Here is a 23,474-nt window from a genome sequence, read left to right on the forward strand (position 1 = left end):
GTCTTCCACAACAGTTAAGTGCACCAAATTAATTTGAATGAATGTTGGTTGTTTACCAAAGTGTCCAACCAGTGCAGCTCCTATGGTGCGTGCAGTGCCAGTTAGGTGGTGGCTGATGTTTTGAGACAGGAACACAGGGGTGGAGTTATCCCTGGACGTGATTCCCATCTGAAATAGAACACACAGGAGACAACATACAATTTGTTACACTCTCAGTACTGACAGGACAGCCCTGGGCCCTATATTTTCTGATCAGGTATTGTCAGGACTTCCCCGGTCCTACTAATCAACAACCAAACAGATACCCCAAATATCCCCAAACAACCACAAACATATACCCCAAACAGCCACAAATAGGTACTCCAAACAAACACAAACCATAGAAATAGAATGAATAGAACTGGCGTCCTATTCAATGATGGCATAATGGGTGGACTGGCGGCCATTGCGAGTATACCCATAGGAGCAAAGAAGGAAGTGAAAGCAGGAAGTGTACCCATCAATACGTGATGTGATTTGTTGTTTCACATCAGTTAACATAATTTGAATGAATGTTCTACATGACCATGGAAAAGATTGCCTCGCAATACCAGGCAGCCATTTTGAGTGTACTCATGAGTTTACCAGTCAAATTGCCAGCATTAGAGGTTCCAAGCCCATTCTAATAATTCTATGCATATGCCTACCCCAAACAAGTACCTCAAATAACCCCCAAACAACCCCAAATCAGAAATATGGGGTCCTACTAATCGCCCCAAACAACCATAAACAACCACAAACAGATAACGCAAACAATCACAAACAACTTACAAGCAATGCAAAACAACCACAAACAACCACAAAAAGATACCCCAAACAACCATTAACAACAGGGAAGCATCCAGCTGCAGATTATGCACGCTTAGGGCACCTGGTCTGTGAACCTCAAAGCACAAACCTTAACCCTGGGGGGCAGGTAGCCTAGTGGTTAGAGTGTTTGACTAGTAACCGGAACGTTGCAAGATCAAATTCCTGAGCTGACAAGGTAAAAATCTGTCGTTCTGCCCCTGAACAAGTCAGTTAACCCACTCTCCAAGCCTGGGGGCACACAATTTCTAGTTGGCTTACATTGAAAATCTGGCAAACAAGAGTGGAAATATCGTCCGCTATTATCCTCAGTAATTTTCAATCCAAGTTGTCAGACCCTGCTGGCTTGTCATGGCTTGTCATGGCTGCTGGCTTGTCATGTTAATGTTTTCACCTCTTCCATACTCACTTTACGGAATTCATAATTACAATGCTTGTCTTCATAATTTGGTCAGATATACTTTGATGTGTAGTGTCAGCGTTTGTTCCATGTCATGCCTAAATTTGCTAAGCTTGCCAATGAAAAAATAATTAAAGTTGTTGGCAATATCCATTGGTTTTGTGATGAATGAGCCATCTGATTCAATGAATGATGGAGCTGAGTTTGCCTTTTTTCCCAACATTTTATATAAGGTGCTCCAAAGCTTTTTACTATCATTCTTTATGTAATTAATCTTTGTTTCATAGTGTAGTTTCTTCTTTTTATTCAGTTTAGTCACATGATTTCTCAATTAGCAGTACATTTGCCAATCGGTTGTGCAGCCAAACATATTTGTCATTCCATTTGCCTTATCCTTCTCCACCAAACAATTTTTCAATTCCTTTTCAATCCAAGGGGATTTAACAGTTTTTACAGTAATTTTCTTAATGGGTACATGGTTATTAGTAACTGGAATAAGCAATTTCATAAATGTATCAAGTGCAGCGTCTGTTTGCTCCTCATTACACACCACAGACCAACAAATATTATTTTTGTCAACATCATAGGAATCGCTACAAAACATATTGTATTATCTCTTATACACTATATTAGGCCTTTGGAACTTCGGTTTTCCTAGATATGGCTACTATATTGTGATCACTACATCCTATGGATGGATACTTCTTTCAAACAAATTTCTGCAGCATTAGTAAAGATGTGATCAATACATGTTGATGCTTTCATTCCTGTGCTATTTGTAACTACCTTGGTAAGTTGACAACCTGAACCAGGTTGCAGGCACTGGTTACAGTTTGAAGTTTTTTCTTGAGTGGGCAGCTTGAGGAAACCAGTCAATATTTGAATCACCCAGCTAAACATACCTCTCTGTTGACATCACATACATTATCAAGTATTTAACACATGTTATCCAGATACGGACTGTTAGCACTTGAATGGGCTTTAGGTGAGGCAGATGAACCTGTAGCCATATTACTTCAACAGTATTTATCATGAGATCCTCTCTAATCTTTACAGGAATGTGTTTCTGAATATAAACAGTAACACCTCCACCATTGGCATTTCTATATTTTCTGTAAATGGTATAACCTTGTATTGCTACCACTGTATCATCAAAGGTATTCTCTAAGTGAGATAGTCATATTATGACTGTCACCTTTTACTAGCAAATTATTGATTTCATGAACCTTGTTTCTTAAGCTACATACAGTGGGGCAAAAAAGTATTTAGTCAGCCACCAATTGTGCAAGTTCTCCCACTTAAGAAGATGAGAGAGGCCTGTAATTTTCATCATAGGTACACTTCAACTATGACAGACAAAATGGGAAGAAAAAAAATCCAGAAAATCACATTGTAGGATTTTTTATGAATTTATTTGCAAATTATGGTGGGAAATAAGTATTTGGTCACCTACAAACAAGCAAGATTTCTGGCTCTCACAGACCTGTAACTTCTTCTTTAAGAGGCTCCTCTGTCCTCCACTCGTTACCTGTATTAATGGCACCTGTTTGAACTTGTTATCAGTATAAAAGACACCTGTCCACAACCTCAAACAGTCACACTCCAAACTCCACTATGGCCAAGACCAAAGAGCTGTCAAAGGACACCAGAAACAAAATTGTAGACCTGCACCAGGCTGGGAAGTCTGAATCTGCAATAGGTAAGCAGCGTGGTTTGAAGAAATCAACTGTGGGAGCAATTATTAGGAAATGGAAGACATACAAGACCACTGATAATCTCCCTCGATCTGGGGCTCCACGCAAGATCTCACCCCGTGGGGTAAAAATGATCACAAGAACGGTGAGCAAAAATCCCAGAACCACACGGGGGGACCTAGTGAATGACCTGCAGAGAGCTGGGACCAAAGTAACAAAGCCTACCATCAGTAACACACTACACCGCCAGGGACTCAAATCCTGCAGTGCCAGACTTGTCCCCCTGCTTAAGCCAGTACATGTCCAGGCTCGTCTGAAGTTTGCTAGAGAGCATTTGGATGATCCAAAAGAAGATTGGGAGAATATCATATGGTCAGATGAAACCAAAATATAACTTTTTGGTAAAAACTCAACTCGTCATGTTTGGAGGACAAAGAATGCTGAGTTGCATCCAAAGAACACCATACCTACTGTGAAGCATGGGGGTGGAAACATCATGCTTTGGGGCTGTTTTTCTGCAAAGGGACCAGGACGACTGATCCGTGTATAGGAAAGAATGAATGGGGCCATGTATCGTGAGATTTTGAGTGAAAACCTCCTTCCATCAGCAAGGGCATTGAAGATTAAACTTTTTTGCCCCACTGTATGTTAACTGGGGCTATTTTGAGCATTTTTCTTCTGGGATGCTTACTTGTTTGTATTGATTTACTGGGAGGCTTAGCAGAAGTAGATATGCTCATGTTATTTATGTTAGTGCAGGGTGAGCTGCACACAATGGTCTTCCTCCTAGGGCACACCGCCTCAGTGCTAACAGTATGCATCTGGTTTGTAGGCACATGATTACTGCATACAATAGCTGTAGGATCAGCAGTGGCATTCAGAGCAGTTAGAGGGACATTTGGTTACTTACATTGTGTCTACCAACGCCCTTGGTGTAATGTACATTTGTTGAAGCATTATGACAACTCTGCATCACAATGGTAGGGATTAGCTGAGCTGGGCTTGGGTCATTGATAAGTCATTGTCTCAACGCAGCCTTATAATGCTGTGAAAGGATCCAGGAACACAAATGATAGGGTGGATCCCTTCCTCCTTATAAAATGTGTTGTTTGTTTCCAAAAGGTATCTAAATTGTCAACAAAAGGTACACCCATTTAGCTGCAATAATCACGTAGCCAGTTGTGAAGAGAAAAATCCTGCTAAAGCATTCAATGCCACAATTCAGAGAGGGCACACGGCCAGATATGATGGGTCTTTTGTTAGTGTCTAGCAGAGAGTCAATCAGCCCTTTAAAATCCAGTTTCAACTGTTCAGAGCTGCCCTTCATAATGTCACTAAACCCACATGGACTACGAAATATAATCGATTTCCATGTCCTGACGTAGTACATTCGGGAGCAGCTTAGTAATGTAATTTATTCGATCTCCAGGATAGGACATTGTTTTTGCACCAGGAACGGTTGCTCCCGGCACCTGGTGCAGGCCTCCGACAGATGGAGGAGCCCCGCTCGATACAAAGCAGGGACGAAAGTTTGTCGACTACGAAATCGTAGTAGTAGGCACTGTGGTTGAAGACATGGGCACGCCCAGCATCGAAGGTGCAGGAAGATCAGGCTCCAGGACAGCGAAACTATTCGTTGTTTGTATCCTCACGGGGCCTCTCGTTGGGAGTGTAGACTGCTTTGCGGGAGGCCTCGGCTTCCACGGCTCGTGACATGCGACCAACGTTGATTGCCTTGCTCCTCTTGCTGTGCTCCTTTGATGGGGAGCTCTGGGCAACACCGACCAGTCGGATAACGACAAACGACAAGGCGGAGATGTATCCAACAAGCGCGAACGCCTTCCAGCCACCGGCGTAGAAAATGTAAACATTCCACTCTGCGTTTTCCCCAGTTTCTAACGTAGGCTAGCGACGTGCGTGATCAAGGATGCCACCTTGGAACTGAGTGATCCAGTTTGTCCCGAAATAAAGCATAGTAGATAAAGCTCCTACAGCACTGGAACTGTTCATTTATTTCTCCAGACAAAGAGGGCTCCATTGCAAAAACTCCTCTGGTACCAACTTCGTTAGCTTGATGGCTAGCAGCTTAGCATCTCAGTCAAGCAGGCTTCAAACTGTAAGCAGGATTCCGGGACAAGAAATAGTGGTCCTGGCGGATGAAAGCTAACCTCGTCGCAGAGTCCACTTAGAAACAAGTTCGGTATACGTATTTAATGATCAAACGTTTTGTTTTAATAAAAAATAAACCCAAAGTTTCCAGCATACACTATAGGTAGTCTGTCAGGCAAGAAAGCAAGAGTTGATTGGAGGAGAGTGTGTGTGTGTGCGTGTGTGGGGGGGGGGATGGGAGTCATGTAACTGTATCACATAATTTATTATGGAAATCCATTACTCTCTTCCTAATATGTGTATGGTTGAGGAAAAAGAGAGAGCGGAAGGAAGAGAGAAACAGTGTGAAAGGGAGAGAGAGATTATGTTCCTGACCACAATTGTATCCTATTTTTTGCTTCTCTCCCTCTGTTACTATGTTCCTCTAGGTCAGTGAAAGTGAAGGAAGTGATATGGAGAATCAGGGCTTAGCAGCAAAAGGCAGGGAGGATAAGGAGTTACAGATGATTGGAGGGATAGAGATGTGGAGGGAGGAGTGGAGCGAGAGGAGAGTGGAGGGAGAGAGAAAGAGGAGAGTGAAGAGGAGGGAGAGTAGAGGGAGAGAGGAAGAGGAGAGTGAAGGAGAGGAGAGAGGAAGAGGAGAGTGAAGAGGAGGGAGAGGAGAGTGAAGGGAGAAGAACATGGAGAGGAGGAGGGGAGGGAGAGGAGGAGGGAGAGGACAAAGCAGAGTGAGAGGATGAAGCAGAGAGTGGAGGAGGAAGAGGGAGGAGAAGAGGTAGAACACACCTGAGACGGGAGCTTACATTTCCATGGAGTGTGTCTACCCCAAGTTCCACAATTCACCCTTGTACCACATAGCCTGGGCCTAAAGTGAAAGTGGCAGGGATTTTGGAGTTGTTTTAACCTCTCTGAACCACCCATACCGGATCCGGGTTTGAATTCGACAACATACGGTGTTCGCCACAAATAGTCAAATTAAACATTCCTGAAAATACAAGTGTCTCGCATGCTTCAAAAGCCTAGAATCTTGCTAATCCAACTGCGTTGTCAGATTTAAAAAAGGATTTACAGCGAAAGAATACGATGCGATTATCTGAGCACAGACCCCCGTATCAAACTACTTGTTCAACCAGCTCTTGCGTAACAAAATCACAGATTGCATTGAAATAAATTGTTTACCTTTGAAGATCTTGCTCTGTTTGCAATCCCAAGGCTCATTGTTACACAATGAATGGTCTTTTGTTCAGTTAAATCCATTTTTAATTGCCTAACACAAAACATTTTGTGAACGCTTATCTCATTGAATTTCGTGTCATTCAATTTTCGACGAAACATCCAACGTAAATACACAGACTATACCTGACTTTATCCAGTCATGTTTGGTTTCCTTGCAATCAACTGTTTGTTTGTAACACAACCAAACTTGATGGGTCATTTTGTGGGACATATTGACCCGGGAAAAAAACGATTGGAAGACAACGAGTGACGAGCTCATTGTGCACCAATTATATGACTGACTGTATTTTAACCCAATGACCACTGATCGTCTTGAAATCTAGCTGGGTAGATAGCCAATGAGCTGAGGTAAGCGGCAATATGCAATGGTTGTGTGTTGGAAGACCAACCCATGTCGTAAACGGCAGCGTAAAGAGAGTCATTCGCTATTGAAGTTTTATTCCGGAAGGGGCAACGCATTTTACGCACAGCGTTGTTTTGGTAAACGCGCAGATTCAGCTGTTTATATATCAATCAGTATGGCAACTAAGTCAGGGAAAGCTAAATCTAAGTCTAGATATACAGATGTACACACAATTTTAGAAGAAATTGATCATAAAAGTGAGAGAGATTGTTGTAGGACGATTCATTTAGCGCTTCCCAAGTGGAGGAATATTTTTTGAACGGAGAGGACACCGTTGTAGCCATTGTGTATAATCTGTTACGTGCCTGCAGAAGAGGAACAATGTCACCGTTTTGGACTGGTAAGTTCCTCCCATGCTAATGCCGTTGTTTGAAATTAACAATAGAAAATATTATTTGTGAAATGAAATAGCCTATTTGAGGCTGTTGAGTGGAGGGCAGGCCCACAACAATGGCCAAAGTGAAATGGAGACAGTAGATACAGCTGGTCTGTTGTAATATAATAAAGACAGTAGATCTAGATGCTCTGTCATAATATAACAGAGACAGTAGATCTAGCTGAAATTTCATAATAGAAAAGAGACAGTAGATGTAGCAGGTCTATAATAATATATTCAACCTTATGTTCCCTGTACTCTATATGTATATATCTGTTTATTATACCTCAGCAGCCCAATATTGTGTAGAGCTTTGACAAAGTGGGTGATGTTATATCCTTCCTGTTTGGCACTGTCCGGGGGTCTCATCGGATGGGGCCACAGTGTTTCCTGACCCCTCCTGTCTCAGCCTCCAGTATTTATGCTGCAGTAGTTTATGTGTCGGGGGGCTAGGGTCAGTCTGTTATATCTGGAGAACTTCCTCTGTCTTATCTGGTGTCCTGTGTGAACTTAAGTATGCTCTCTCTAATTCTCTCTTTCTCTCTCTCGGAGGACCTGAGCCCTAGGACCATGCGTCAGGACTACCTGGCATGATGACACCTTGCTGTCCCCAGTCCACCTGGCCTTGCTGCTGTTCCAGTTTCGACTGTTCTTCCTGCGGCTATGGAACCCTAAACTGTTCATATTTACTCTAGAGGTGCTGTCCTGTTGCATCCTCTACAACTACTGTGATTATTATTTATTATTATTTCACCCTGCTGGTCATCTATGAACGTTTGAAAATCTTGGCCATGTTCTGTTATAATCTCCACCCGGCACAGCCAGAAGAGGACTGTCCACCCCTCATAGCCTGGCTCCTCTCTAGGTTTCTTCCTAGGTTTTGGCCTTTTCTAGGGAGTTTTTCCTAGCCACCGTGCTTCTACACCTGCATTGCTTGCTGTTTGGGGTTTTAGGCTGAGTTTCTGAGATATTAGCTGATGTACGAAGGGCTAAATAAATACATTTGATTTGCTATATTTGGAGGACTGAGGGTCTTCATAATATTGAAAGTGTGTAAATAGTTACCCATGTTATTTTGTAAATGTATATATTTTTTTCTTCCTATTTTTTTCCCCATTTATTTTTCTCAATTTTTTGGGGGGGGTGTGTTAGAATACAATTTTGGCATTTTGTATATAGTTATTTGTTTCAATGTATACCTTCACCAATTTGGCCACTTGGGTACATTTGGGCTACTTGTGTGGGACACCTGGGTGACTTCATGATAAATGTCATGTAGCACACTCATTTTGGAAGTTATCATTCTGAAACGTTGCACAAGTACTGTTGCCCTCTTATAATTTTCACTGAAATTGTCCCCATCATCCTATCTGAATGTTTGTTTTGAATGTTTGTTTTATCTTGTTCATTTTAAAGATTATGATACAACAATAAAAATAAAAATAAATGTTTTTTTTCATTGTATTATCTAAACCAGATCTATTGTGTTATATTCAATTCACATTTACACAAACTGCAGAGTGTTTTCTTTCAAATGGTACCAAGAATATGCATATCCTTGCTTCTGGGCCAGAGCTACAGGCAGTTAGATTTGGGTATTTCTTCAGGTGGAAATTGAAAAAAGTAGGCGGGTAGCTCTAAGAGGAAGTGTTAGGAAGTTATATCTGTTCCAGAGCTTGTAATGGATTACAACAAGAAAATGGCCAAGGTTGACCATCTTGACCAATTGAGGAGCTATTACAATGTTGGACGCACAGGCTGAAAATAGTGGAAGTATGTGTTTTGGGGGAAGCTCAACATTGTCATCATAAATGAGTACATTGTGTGGGGGGCCCTGCAAAAGCCTCTTCCCAGAAACCGCATACACTGGTCCCTGAAGGCATTCAAAATGCAGCTTGTGCATTCATTTTGTGATATGGCTACAGTGGCATGAAGAGGGGAGCCAAGAGTGTGGCACCAGTACGTGTGGACTGAGTTGTAACTAATTTGAAAGCAGGCTCCTTTGAGTGCTCTAAGTGTTCTGTGCCACTTTGCAGGATGGGGAGTGCTTCCAGAAGTTCCATGACATGTTGTAGGCTGAATGCAAACACTAAGGTGACATTGTGAAATATTAATTTGTCCTACAAATCTTTTATTTTCTCTGAGCAGTTGTGTTTTGTATCTTGTCTGTTGATCTGTCGCAATTATAAGAATATTTTGAAGATAAATACACAACGCAGAAGATAAGAGGATGAGAGGACTAAAAACAAGAGTACCTAGGGAAATGTAAATAGGAGTTGGGTTTCAGTTCAACAGCTGTTTAGAATCTGTGGAATGTCCCTCCTGAACCCAGAGCAACGTGTGCTATGGGTACATTGAGTCTGGGCCTTCGGCCCAGTTGTACTGCAAGGCCTTCTGATTGGTCAACCCCAGGCTAGGGTGTGGGGTTATAAATGGCGTCCTGTCCCTTTGTTCGTTGGAGAAAAATCTGAGGAAAGGGAGACCTTCCAGCATAACATCTTTGATTTGTCCTCTTCGAATAAACCTATTTTCCTCCCCCCGATTTGCTTTGGGGTTTGTGTTATTGTAGAATAGCATCAATTGCTAACACTTTCTAATACTTGTTGCATTAATTGAATTGTTGTCAAAGTAGGCTACTATTTCTACATTTGGTGTCAGGCCTGGTCTCTACTAAATCGTATTGAGAGAGGTTACCTACATTTTCCAATAGTCTCTGAATAGTTGTTCGCATTTTTCATTGTTACAGAAGAAAGAATCATCGTCAATCAAATTGCCCACTTTGCACGGGTTTTGAAATACTTTTTGAATATTGTCCTTTGGTCACATTTTGGATATTTTATTTATTTATTTATATGTAAATAACATTTATAAATATATTATACTTGGTACATTTTGATAAGGGGTGTCTTCACACAATGGAAGACAACATTTGTTTTATTCCTATTGACATGAATGCAGTGTCATTAAAGAGAGGTTGTACTCTTTAAAACTAAGTAAACTTTTTTTTGCTATGTCTGTTTGTTAAGAATGTGTGAGAACATGAGCTTTATCTTGAAAATCCTCAGTAAGCTACAGCAGCATTCTGTAATTCTAATGGGGTCTAAAGGGTTAACTTCTTCTCTGAAAAAAGATTATTGTATTTGGTCAAACACAATTCTCTCCATCAGTTTACTAAGAACATGCAGGAAACTGATTGGGCGGCTGTTAGAGCCAGGAAAGGGTGTTTTGCTATAGCTTCCTTCCACACATGCGAACACACACACTCCTTTAGGCTTTGGTTAAAGATATAGCAAACAGGGGTGGCAATACAGTGTGATACCATTCTCAATAGTTTCCCATCAAGGTTGTCTATACCTTGTGGCTTATCATTATTGATGGATAACAATAGTTTTTCTACCTCTCCCACATTAACTTGACCAAATTCAAAACATCAATCATTCTCATTCATTATTAGAAATGTTATACACAAATTGGATGGTTCACTGTTCAATGTTGTAATTTAACTTCTGAGTTTGTGCATTGTACTAGTGAAATAGTCATTTCAATGATTGGCAATATTGAAAGGTTTTGTTGTAAATTAGCCATCAACTTCAATGAACGATAGAGATTAATTGTGTTTTCTGCCCATGATATTATTTAGGTACTCCAAAGTCTTTTTCCATTGTGTTGTATGTCATTTATCTTGGTTTGGTAATATAATTTCATATTTTATGTTATGTTTAGTCACAACATTTCTCGATTTAGAGTATTTCAACCAATCAGCCCCGAGCAGCCTGATTTGTTTACCACCTCTTTTGCATAATTTCTTTTAACCAAATAATTTTTCAAACATCACCAATCCAAAGGGCACTAAAACAAAAAACCAAGCTCTCTCTCGTTCGTTCCCAGGTAAAAGCTGACAATATCGCAATGTTATTTTTGTGCTAGTTGGCTGTACCTGCACCAAAACTCCAGTATTGTTCCTTCATAGCCTGTTCTCTATCTTCCTATTAAATAGGGAGCCAATAGGGTGTTTTCAGCACTTTGATTTCCATGACTGATCACAGTATCGAATCGCAATACATATAGAATCGTGAGAATCGCAATACATAATGTCAAGTATGTGGGTATGTGCGGGTGTATTGTGATGGAAGGTTGGGTGTGTGTTTTTGTGTTTGGAAAAATGTAGAGTTGAGTGAAAATAGTTGCAAATACCATGTGTGTCTGCGAGCAGGGGTTGTGAGAGAGAGCTTTCAACTTTGTGCAGATATGGTATATACATTTTAAAATAAATTATAAATATAGATAATTTAATTAATTGTCCTATCAATTAATTAAAAGTCCTTATCTGTTTCATGGGCCTACTGTGAGTAGCCTATACACAATCAAAAACAGAAAGATAAATGCAGTAAGAGACCCACTAAAGCAGCACCGCCCCCTCAAGATTCTGAGCCTGCCTGGCAGGGTTGGTCCTACAAAGCCAAAGCCCCCTGATTGGTGAGCATAATATACAAGGAATTTCTCAAAGCTGCTAATGAGAACCTTGACGACCTTGTACCTAGTCGGTGGAAATTCCGGTGAGGTGCCCCTACCCAAGTAGTGACAGTGCTAGCAACAGTAGCTGCAGTAACCCATGGGGAAGTGGTCACACTCGGACAATCAGAGAGGGGGCCAATTATTGTGGCCCTGGTGGCAGGAAATGATCAAAGGTCTGACTGCACAGAGGTACTTGGGAAGATGGGTCACATCAGGGGACAAGCATGTGTGGGTTGGAGGGAAGGGGGGTATGCGAGCTCAATTATCTAGGACTAGATATTGTTTAATCAAATAATTTTTGTTCTGTTTTGCATGCCTTCTCAAACAGCTGCAACTGTATATGCATTCGCACATCAAGTATTTTCTTGAGTTGGGCTCGGGGATGAAACAACATCTGAGCCTGTGGTTGTTTATGGGGGAAAGGGGTCTAGTATGTATGAGTGTGTGTGTGTGTGTGTGTGTGTGTGTGTGTGTGTGTGTGTGTGTGTGTGTGTGTGTGTGTGTGTGTGTGTGTGTGTGTGTGTGTGTCCCACATCTGTTGCTATGGGGTTAGGATGTTAGTGCCAATATTGGATGAATCACAATAACTGTTTGCTAAAATAATAATTGCTTGCCAAAAATGTATTCTTTGTAATGGCAATACTGGTTATAGGTAACAATCCTTCACATGAACTGCTTACATTATTACGCATATTATTTGTTAATTGTGGAAAGTAAGATATGCAAGATTTGTATAAATATACAGTACCAGTCAAAAGTTTGGACACATCTACTCATTCCAGGGTTTTTCTTTAATTTTAACTATTTTCTAAATTGTAGAATAATAGTGAAGACTGAAATAACATATATGGAATCATGAAGTATCCAAAAATCCAATATATTTTAAATTTGAGATTCTTCAAAGTAGCTACCCTTTACCTTGATGACAGCTTTGCACACTCTTGGCATTCTCTCTACCAGCTTCATGAGGTAGTCACCTAGAATACATTTCAATTAACAGGTCTGCCTCGCTAAAAGCTCATTTGTGGAATGTCTTTCCTTCTTAATGCATCTGAGCAAATCAGTTGTCTTGTGGCATGGTAGGGGTGGTATACAGAAGACAGCCCTATTTGGTAAAAGATCAAGTCCATATTATGGCAAAAACAGCTCAAATAAGCAAAGAGAAACGACAGTCTATCGTTACCTTAAGACATAAAGGTCAGTCAATCCGGAAAACGTCAAGAACTTTGAAAGTGCAGTCGCAAAAACCATTAAGCGCTATGATGAAACTGGCTCTCACGAGGACCACGAAAGGAAAGGAAGACCCAGAGTTACCTCTGCTGCAGAGGATAAGTTCAAGCGGTGGAAATCTGTCCTTTGGTCTGAATTTTTGATTTTTGTTTCCAACCGCCATGTCTTTGTGAGACGCAGACTAGTTTAACAAATTTTCTCTGCATGTGTAGTTGGGTGAAAGACGAGGCGAGTAAATTTGGTGTCCGAAGGCCATTCATTTAACATAAAAAGATAAACATGTATAAATATAACATTAAATCACAATATATAGAATAATGGGCGACATATTGTATCTAAAAAATATTTTAAAACTTGAATAACTTTTTTTTGTATTTTTGCGCTTCATCAATGTCATTCAGTATAACAAAGGAAAAAGCCATTTTAAAGCATATCACATGATAGTAATCATGTGACATCACAAAGAAGACCCATTGAAGACCCTCTATCAATGTGATGAGGTGAGTAAATCTCTCTGAAAAATGTGGTGATTTCTCCATTTCACCATTTAGTAACCTTTGTAACAAAACCGCATGTCTTTCAGTACAACACAGAAAACATTCTTATAATGATATTATTTTATAAAAAGCTATGAAAAATATGAAAAGTAAGGATAATCTTTATAGGTCAAGGTCATTACTTTACATAGGTGGCCAAGGAACTGCCTGTTAAATATGTTTATGGATGAAATCCGTCCTTCAGTATCACACTTTTGACCTTCAGCACAACAAAAGTTTCATGCTATACCACAATGTCACCCAAAATGAATGACAATATGAATGACAGTAGCTTTGTTATCCTGATAGGGGGCAGTATTTTCACATCCGGATGAAAAGCGTTCCCAAAGTAAACTGCATGCTACTCAGGCCCAGAAGCTAGGATATGCATATCATTAGTAGAATTGGATAGAAAACACTCTGAAATTTCTAAAACTGCTTGAATAATGTCTGTGAGTATAACAGAACTGATTTGGCAGGTGAAACTTTTTATTTTGAGATGAATCTGTTTTCCATTAGTTTTCTATGGCAAGCCCGTTTTAATAGAAATATGCTTGCAGTTCCTATGGCTGCCACTAGATGTCAACAGTCTTTAGAAGTTGGTTGATGTTTTCCTTTGAATAATGAAGAAGTAGCCCTTTCCTTTCTGGAGTCGAGCCAAGTGGACTCTTTTGTTTGGGGCGCGCGACCTGGCGCTCGCTCCTCTTTCATTTTATCCTCTATTGAACACAGTTTATCCCGTCTTAAATTTGATCGATTATTTAAATTTTAAAATACCTAAAGTTGGATTAGGAAAGTTGTTTGAAATGTTTGGACCAAGATTACAGGTACTTTATTAGATCATTTGTAGTCATGTTGGGCGATTTGGAACCGGTGTTTTTCTGAATCAAACGCAACAAATAAATTGACATTTTGGGGATATTGAAAAATGAACTAGAATTTGTAGTTTTTCTATGTGGCTCACATTATGGCTGTAGTGTTGTGGCGCAGCGTGTCGGTGAGGGCGCGCACTTTGTTATTTATCACCGGTAATGAACATACTATTCTCCATCTTAAATTCTCTTTTTTTAAAAAGAGGTGAAATGGAGACTAAATCAGAGAAGGTGCCGTGAAAAAATCAAACAAATGAATGTGGTGATGAACTTAACTCCAGTATCCACTGAAGGAAACTCTTTTGAGCAGCCCCCTGAACAACTTGTAAAAGTACAACATGAATCTGCACCTCCAGAGCTGGAGCAACCATCTGAGTCCTTGACTCCAAAACTAGAGCAATCCCTTGAGCCTCAATCTCAACCACTTGCTTCCTCCACTCCAGAAAAAGTGAAAAAGGTATCAAAGCATTGCAAGCGGCTGCAAAAGGAAAAATGAGAACTAAAGAAGAAAATTCTCCAACTGGAAATGCAACTTAAAACAATCACAACAAAAAAGTGACAAATTACGAAAGGGCATGCAAAGGTCAAATAATTCATGTATTTATTGTGTCATTCAGGGCAACAAAATATTGTCATACAGTATAACACCAGTATTTTATATTAAAATACAATAACTTAGTTTAGTTGACTCATTTTTCTTTCAGTGTAAGGCAGGAATTTTTTCATCATGTGGTATTCAAAATAAAATAATGTGATTTTTATCTGGGTAGTTATATTTCTGCCAGTCTGAGAATGGATATATAACTTTGTGATTATGAAAAATGGGCATAAAATTTAAAAAATTAAAAAATAAACACGGTGTTATATTGAATTACATTTTACTAGGGTACATTCATATAAATCGCAATAAAAATAAATTATTGGCTTTATTCTTGAATATAAATAATATAAAGGCATAGCTGACACTACAATGAACATAAAAAATATTTTTGGGGAATTGTAATTGCTGTTATTTTTTTTGCTACTTTGAAAAGGAGGTGTGTTGGTGTGGGGGTGCTTTGCTGGTGACACTGTCTGTGATTTATTTAGAATTCAAGGCACACTTAACCAGCATGGCCACCACAGCATTCTGCAGCAATACCCCATCCAATCTGGTTTGCGCTTAGTGGGAATATCAATTTGTTTTTCAACAGGACAATGACCACAATCAGGCTGTGTAAGGGCTATTTCACCAAGAAGGAGAATGATGGAGTGCTGCACCAGATTACTTGGCCTCCACAATTACAAGACCTCAACCCAATTGAGATGGTTTGGGATGAGTTGGACAGCAGAGTGAAGGAAAAGCAGCCAACAAGTGCTCAGCATATGTGGGAACTCCTTCAAGAAAATAATTCCAAGTGAAGCTGGTTGAGAGAAAGGGTGGTTACTTTGAATAATGTCAAATATAACATTTATTTTGATTTGTTTAACACTTTTTTGGTTAGTACATGATTCCATGTGTTATTTCATAGTTTTGATTTATTCACTATCATTCTACAATGTAGAAAATAGTAGAAATAAAGAAAAACCCTTGAATGAGTAGGTGTGTCCAAACTTTTGACTGGTACTGTATATGTTTTGATAACTATATATAATACAAATTGAGGTGAGGATGTTGGAAATTATTTTGGTGGTTGATCTGCTTCTATTCTGTGGGTGGCACTGTGTGCTCTTTTCGAGGGATGGCTACCTGATCTCTCGGGGCCCTGGTGGGGTGTCACTGGGATGACTGGTCACTGGTCTGCTGGTCACTGGGATGACAACCCAACTTGGGATGGGGAAGGGTTTAACGGGTGGAATAGTGGAGAACAATTGGAGGTTTACTTACTTAATTGTAATGGCTTAGCAGATAATAAGAAAAGACAGGCCAGCATCCTGGAGTCACGCCTTCACTGTTGACGTTGAGACTGGTGTTTTGCGGGTACTATTTAATGAAGCTGCCAGTAGAGGACTTGTGAGGTGTCTGTTTCTCAAACTAGACATTCTAATGTACTTGTCCTCTTGCTTAGTTATGCACCGGGACCTCCCACTCCTCTTTCTATTCTGGTTAGAGACAGTTTGCGCTGTTTTTTTATTTACCTGTTATTTTACCAGGTAAGTTGACTGAGAACACATTCTCATTTATAGCAACGACCTGGGGAATAGTTACAGGGGAAAGGAGGGGGATGAATGAGCCAATTGTTAACTGGGGATTATTAGGTGACCGTTGTACTGTGAAGGAAGCAGTACACAGCGTTGTATGAAATCTTCAGTTTCTTGGCAATTTCTCGCATGGAATAGCCTTTTTTTCTCAGAACATGAATAGACTGCTGAGTTTCAGAAGAAAGTCCTTCTTTCTAGCCATTTTGAGTTTGTAATCGAACCCACAAATGTTGATGCTGCTGATACTCAACTAGTCTAAAGGCCAGTTTTATTGCTTCTTCAATCAGGCCAACAGTTTTCAGCTGTGCTAACTTAATTGCAAAAGGGCTTTCTAATGATCAATGGGGCTTTTAAAATGATAAACTTGGATTAGCTAACACAACGTGCAATTGGAACACAGGAGTGATGGTTGCTGATAATGTGCCTCTGTACGCCTATGTAGATATTCCATAAAGAAATGCAGCTACAAAAGTAATTTACAACATTTACAATGTCTACACTGTATTTCTGATCAATTTGACATTATTTTAATAGACAAAATATGTTTGTTTTTTTCAAAAACAAGGACATTTCTAAGTGACCCCAAACTTTTGAACGGTAGTGTATAAAAATAAAAATAAACCTGAACTATGACATTTACATAAGTATTCAGACCATTTACTCAGTACTTTGTTGAAGCACCTTTTTTTAGCCTCGTTTCTTCTTAGTTATGACGCTATAAGCTTTGCACAACGGTATTTTGGGAGTTTCTCCCATTCTTCTCTGCAGATCCTCTCAAGCTCTGTGAGGTTGGATGGGGAGCATCACTGCACAGCTATTTTCGGTATCTCCAGAGATGCTCGATTGGGTTCAAGTCAAGGGCTCTGGCTGGGTCACTCAAGGTCATTCAGAGACTTGTCGACCAAAGAGTTCAATCTTGGTTTCATCAGACCCGAGAATCATGTTTCTCATGGTCTGAGAGTCCTTTAGGTGCCATTTGGCAAACTCCAAGCGGGCTGTCGTGTTCCTTTAACTGAGAAGTGGCTTCCGTCTGGCCACTCTACCATAAAGGCCTGATTGGTGGAGTGATGCAGAAATGGTTGTCTTTCTGGAAGGTTCTCCCATTTCCAGAGAGGTACTCTGGAGCTCTGCTAGAGTGACCATCAGGTTTTTGGTCAGCTCCCTAACCAAGGTCCTTCTTACCCAGATTGCTCTGTTTGGCAGGGCGGCCAGCTCTAGGAAGAGTCTTAGCGGCTCCAAACTTCTTCCATTTAAGAATGGAGGTCACTGTGTCCTTGAGGACTTTCAATGCTGCAGAAATGTTTTGGTACCCTTACCCAGATCTGTGCCTCGACACAATCCTGTCTCGGAACTCTACAGACAATTCCTTTGACCTCATTGCTTGGTTTTTACTCTGACATGTATTTTGAACTGATTTGACTTATATACACAGGGTTGTGCTTTTCCAAATCATGTCCAATCAATTGAATTTACCACAGGTGATTCAAGTTGAAGAAACATCTCAAGGATGATCAATGGAAACAGTATGCACCTGAGCTCAATGTCGAGTCTCATAGCAAAGGGTCTGAAAACGTATCTAAATAAGGTATTTCAGTTTCTTATTTGTAATACATTTGCAAAAACATGGTCATTATGGGATATTGTGTGTAGATTGATGAGGAAAAAAAATATTTGATCAATTTTAGAATAAGGCTGTAATGTAACAAAATGTGACCCGATTCAGGAAACTAGGCGTATGTCGCAAGTCACGACTTCACAGGAGAGCCGTTTTAAAGTAAAAAATGTGTTTTTTATCAAAATGCGTATTTTGGGCAGAAATGCCTTCTCGAACATGTGAAATTTGTACCTTAATAACAAACTTCTATACCATCTGTAAATACAAATTAAATTGTTAAATTACGAGCCTTGTTGGTTAACCCACAGAAAAAGTGAGCAACCTTTCCACTAGCCATCACTGGCTGAGATAATGAGTGGGCTGGACATGCCGAGAGAGGAGAGAGGATTAGTTTGCCATATTGAAAGCTTCTGTCTTTTTGAGCTCGTCAGTCTGTGCTGGTAATCTTTTCGAAATGCGGCTTTAAAAAAAATGATTGTGTTGTGGAACTGCATAAGAGTTGCTCTCCACTTTCTGGAGGATCAAGTTTTGAAATCAAAGGAGTATGATAGCTAAAGAGAAGGAGAAAACACCTGTCTCCGGATTACATCTTCAAACTAAGAGCAAACGTGGTATGGTATTCCTGACAGGGAGACGCGGCCATCATGCATGATGATGTATGCAAGACCGTCTGGAGTTAGCTAGCTACATTTTCAGAAATGACATTTTTCTAATTTCTAATTTCTAATTTTGACAGAAAGTGGTTTCCTTTTAAGCTAAAGTGTACTGTTAGCTAGCTAGCTAACATTAGCTGGCTGGCTCCCTAGCTGACGTTATTATTTATTTCCCAGAGCCGTTTGCTTTTCTAGTTAGAGCCTAATGTTAGCTAGCTAACATTGGACCTGGTTGGTTAGCTGCCCGCACTGTGGCATTATTGGCACTTTGTTCATTGTTGTTTAACTAGCTAACATTAGCTGGCTGTCTCGTTAGCTAACGTTACGTGACGTGCGTGGTCTTAAACCTTGTTTACCTAGCTAGGTTCTTTGTTTACCTAGCTAGCTAGCTATATGTCTTAAGCTGATGTGTACTGTTAGCTATCTAGCTAACGTTAGCTGGCTGGCTCCCTAGCGAACGTTATTATTTGTTTCCCAGAGCCGTTTGCTTTTCTAGTTAGAGCCTAATGTTAGGCATTGTTGGTACTTTATTCATAGTTGTTTAACTAGCTAACGTTAGCTGGCTGGCTCGTTAGCTAACGTCATGTCACGTGTGTACAACAATTGTTGCTAGCAGAGCTGGTTAGGCTGTTTTAATTTTATCCAGCGGTAAACAAATCATCGGCCAGAGCGTCAATTGTGCGCTACGAGAGCGAAACGAGATGGGTGGGGCTAAAGCTAAAGAGGGTGTGAATGATGCTGAATGGGTGCAGTCAAAGAGGAGCACTTCACTAGATACCAAAACATTCAAAAGCAATTTTCTCAAACGTTTGTTAACAAGTGAATCAACTTTCAAAACAGAATTACTTTCCTATTGTTCCTAAAATGCCGTGTATGATATGCCATTTTGTAGCTTTGAGTCTCTACTTTTATCCAATGTAAAATACACCATTTCACATTTTACTACATAAAACTGAATCAAGGTGGAAAAAGTCAAGGGGTCTGAATACTTTTCGAATGCACTGTATACTGATTGTTTAAAGCTAACTACCAAAACTATTGCTGATGGTCTACCTGAACATTCAAAATAAATATAAAGTAAGCCCCATTCAGCATGTACAGCTAGATGAGAGTTGTGTCTCCGGTAGCTTACTTTAACTCCAGTAAATCACGCTTTTCAACAGTGCATAGATAACAATAATGTACAAAATTACATAGATTGTCACAGCTAATAAAGCATAATATTGTGCAAGCAATTTAGTGTTTGAATGCTGAAGTTTCCACACATACAATTGAAGTTGGAAGTTTATATACACCTTAGCCAAGTACATTTAAACTCAGTTTTTCACAATTCCTGACATTTAATCGTAGTAAAAATTCCCTGTCTTAGGTCAGTTAGGATTACCACTTTATTTTAAGAATGTGAAATGTCAGAATAGAGAGAGTAGAGACAATGATTTATTTCAGCATTTCTTTCTTTCATCACATCCCAGCAGTCAAAGGTTTACATACACTAAATTAGTATTTGGTAGCATTGCCTTTAAATTGTTTAACTTGGTTCAAACGTTTTGGGTAGCCTTCCACAAGCTTCCCAATATTGGCCCATTCCTCCTGACAGAGATGGTGTAACTGAGTCAGGTTTGTAAGGCCTCCATGCTCACATACACTTTTTCCAGCTCTGCCCACAAATGTTCTATAGGGTTGAGGTTAGGGCTTTGTGATGGCCACTCCAAAACCTTGACTTTGTTGTTCTTAAGCCATTTTGCCACAACTTTGGAAGTATGCTTGGGGTCATTGTCCATCTGGAAGACCCATTTGCAACCAAGCTTTAACTTAACTTTAACTGATGTCTTGAGATGTTGCTTCAAAATATCCACCAAATGTTCCTACCTCATGATGCCATCTATTTTGTGACATGCACCAGTCCCTCCTGCAGCAAAGCACCCCCACAACATGATGCTGCTACCCCCGTGCTTCACGGTTGGGATGATGTTCTTCGGCTTGCAAGCCTCCCCCTTTTTCCTCCAAACATAACGATGGTCATTATGGCCAAACAGTTCTATTTTTGTTTCATCAGACCAGAGGACATTTCTCCAAAAAGTACGATCTTTGTCCCCATGTGCAGTTGCAAACCGTATTCTGGCTTTTTTTATGGCGGTTTTGGAGCAGTGGCATCTTCCTTGCTGAGCGGAAATTCAGGTTATGTCGATATACATGTAGCACTCATTTTACTGTGGATATAGATACTTTTGTACCTGTTTACATACACCTAAGTGTATGTAAACTTCCGACTTCAACTGTATGTGCAAGAAACAGGCCGCCTACCTCACCTTGGTCAGAGCATGAAGCTCGTCACAGTGCGTAGTTTGACTAGGCTACTGACATTCCTTAGGGCTGTTCGGGATGCAAAATGACTTGAATATCAATGACTGTCAACACAACTACATACTTAGTTTGACACTAAAGGCCAGGGCGCATCAGTTGTCACAAAAGATTATGCATTTTTCACTAGGTAGAAAGAAAGTAATATGAGCAAAATCAATGATTCCTAATGTTTGAATCTATTTTCTTGGGGTCCAATGCAGTCATATCTTAAACATTTGAATCAGGGACCGATGTGTTTCGGTGAATTACATCCGTAGTAAATTTGTGAACATATTCATTGTATGTTGTTACAATTGTTTCTTGTTCTAGACTTGAAATATTGAACTCTGTCGTTTGACTCCAAATTTGAGTTTTTTTTTGTCATCATCATGAGGACCTTTTTGTATGTTGCGTACCCGCGACAGTTGTCGGACCAACCAATCTGTGCTGTGCTTAGCCTAATTACTTAAGCGAGAAGCAGCAGCCCTGGAACAAAGAAATCCCAGACTCCCTTATCAGGTTAAGAGAAGTAGGTTATGTTCAGGGAATCCTGAATTTATTCAACCATCTTTCTAGACTACCCGGCAGGTGGCCTCAGCACGCATATCTGCAGTTGGATGCTTCTCATTGTTTGTGGTTGTTTAGGGTATGTTTCGGGTTGTTTGTGGTCATTTTAGTTTTTGGGGGGTAACTGTTTGTGGTTGTTTGGGGTTGTTTGTGTTACCTGTTTGTGGTTGTTTGGGGTACCTGTTTGTGGTTGTTTAGGGTACCTGTTTGTGGTTGTTTGGGGTGATTAGTAGGACCCCGTATTTCTGATCGGGCATCATGAAGACAGCGCTGGACCCTCTTTACCTCTTTGGCGATGAGACGGCAGTCCACCTCGTTGTAGCTTTCTCGTATCTTTGCTACCGTGGTTAAAGTTGCTACAGCCGGGTTGATGCCAAATGAGATCCTCTCCTCAGGGACCAGCCTGAAAGGGAGGAGGTCTGGGCCAGAGCCTAGATGAACACATAGAATTACAGAATTACATTGTCAGACACAAATCCTGGTCAAACTGACATTGGTAACACAACTGACTCAAATATGTTTCTGTATTTCTGGAAACACAACTGACTCAAAATGGCTGGCATATGTCAAGGTCATCATGAGATGATTCTAATAGATTATAAGGGGTCGTAGATGCTAAAGGAATCATAATGTGTTATACAGTATCTGCAAGCTTTAAGTAAATTGACTACACGGTCTTGAGTCCATGGCCAGTTAATGATCAGACAAACACCTGTGTTGCGTAGAGCCAGGTAGTTTCCCAAGTAGGCTGTTCCCTGGTTGTAGATGACTCCTACAGCCCCTGGACTCAGCACTTCCTCAAACAGGTAGGTGGGCCCGACGCGCCACACCAACGAAGCGTGCTGTTTCCATATAGACGGCGTTCCAATGAATGCACACACGTCAATCACCGCCGTGGGTTCCATGGAAATGTACTGACCCGGGAACGGTTGGATGTACAGCATCTGACAGCGAATCAGAACACATAGAGAGTTCTCTGCATTTTCACAGCACAGAGTGAGTAAGGGAGTAGACAGTACTTCAACCAATGACATGAGCTACAGCTAAAAATCACAGCAGCAGCGGAAAAATCGCCAATGGCCTCCAACACAACAGAAGTTTATTCGATCATCTTTCAATGTAAAATGGATGAATTTACTCTCTCCTACTGCTGTACCTTTGCTGCTCCCACCAGTTCCCCATTGAGGTGGGCCGTGACCTTACAGCTCTTCTTCACGTCCTTCGCCATGACAATGGCCAGATGGTGCCACTGACCTGGGGTCAGCTGACTGGAGCATTTGAACCTCAGAGAACCTGGCAGTGGGCTGGGGGTCCGCACCTCTGGCTCCATCATATCTGGCAATTAATACATCAATCAATTATACAACAATCAATCAATCACAGAAGGAGTTGCAGTCCAGATCAAACAGTAATCAACTAAAATTACAAAAATCCACCTTTTGCTAAATCTTTCTAAAATTAGGTAATTCAGAGCAATCATAGCCCCAATCCCAAATTGACCTCTAGACCACTTGTGGATATCTGAAAGAATTTGACAGGTGTAAGCAATAATGGTAATCTCTCTTCCTTGCCCTGTCATAAGATAGTTGGAAGTTATATCATAATGTTTATACCAATCAAATCCTCTCAAATTTCGAAGTGCACAGGGTGTAGGGCAGGGGTCTACAACCTTTTCAAGCATGAGAGCTACCAGTCTTCAATTTAATGATGCCAAAGACACGACACAGTGAACACTGAGGCTTGTACCCTTACAGTTTTAAACAGTAACCAATAAATAGTAAATAGAAAATCCCATTACATTTTCACATGGATATAGCTTTTGATTTATATGATATAGCCTACAGTAACCTATATGTGAGTCATTTTGGAAACTAGGCGTATGTCGCACGTCACTACTT

The 23,474-nt window shown here is 40.4% G+C and overlaps 1 protein-coding gene across 1 annotated transcript in view; it reads right to left on the reverse strand.

Annotated features, from left to right (window-relative positions):
• Positions 1-23,474, reverse strand: part of wdfy4 (WDFY family member 4) — a 178,856-nt gene that overhangs the window by 104,248 nt on the left and 51,134 nt on the right. Inside the window, exons 22-25 of the mRNA XM_024423457.2 lie at positions 22,733-22,911; positions 22,289-22,520; positions 21,862-22,007; positions 57-168 (exon numbers count right to left, since the gene is read on the reverse strand). Coding sequence (XP_024279225.2) covers positions 57-168; positions 21,862-22,007; positions 22,289-22,520; positions 22,733-22,911 — 669 coding nt within the window. The remainder of the gene's footprint in view (positions 1-56; positions 169-21,861; positions 22,008-22,288; positions 22,521-22,732; positions 22,912-23,474) is intronic.

This window comes from Oncorhynchus tshawytscha, linkage group LG01 (assembly GCF_018296145.1).
Source record: "Oncorhynchus tshawytscha isolate Ot180627B linkage group LG01, Otsh_v2.0, whole genome shotgun sequence".
NCBI classification, from domain to species: domain Eukaryota; kingdom Metazoa; phylum Chordata; class Actinopteri; order Salmoniformes; family Salmonidae; genus Oncorhynchus; species Oncorhynchus tshawytscha.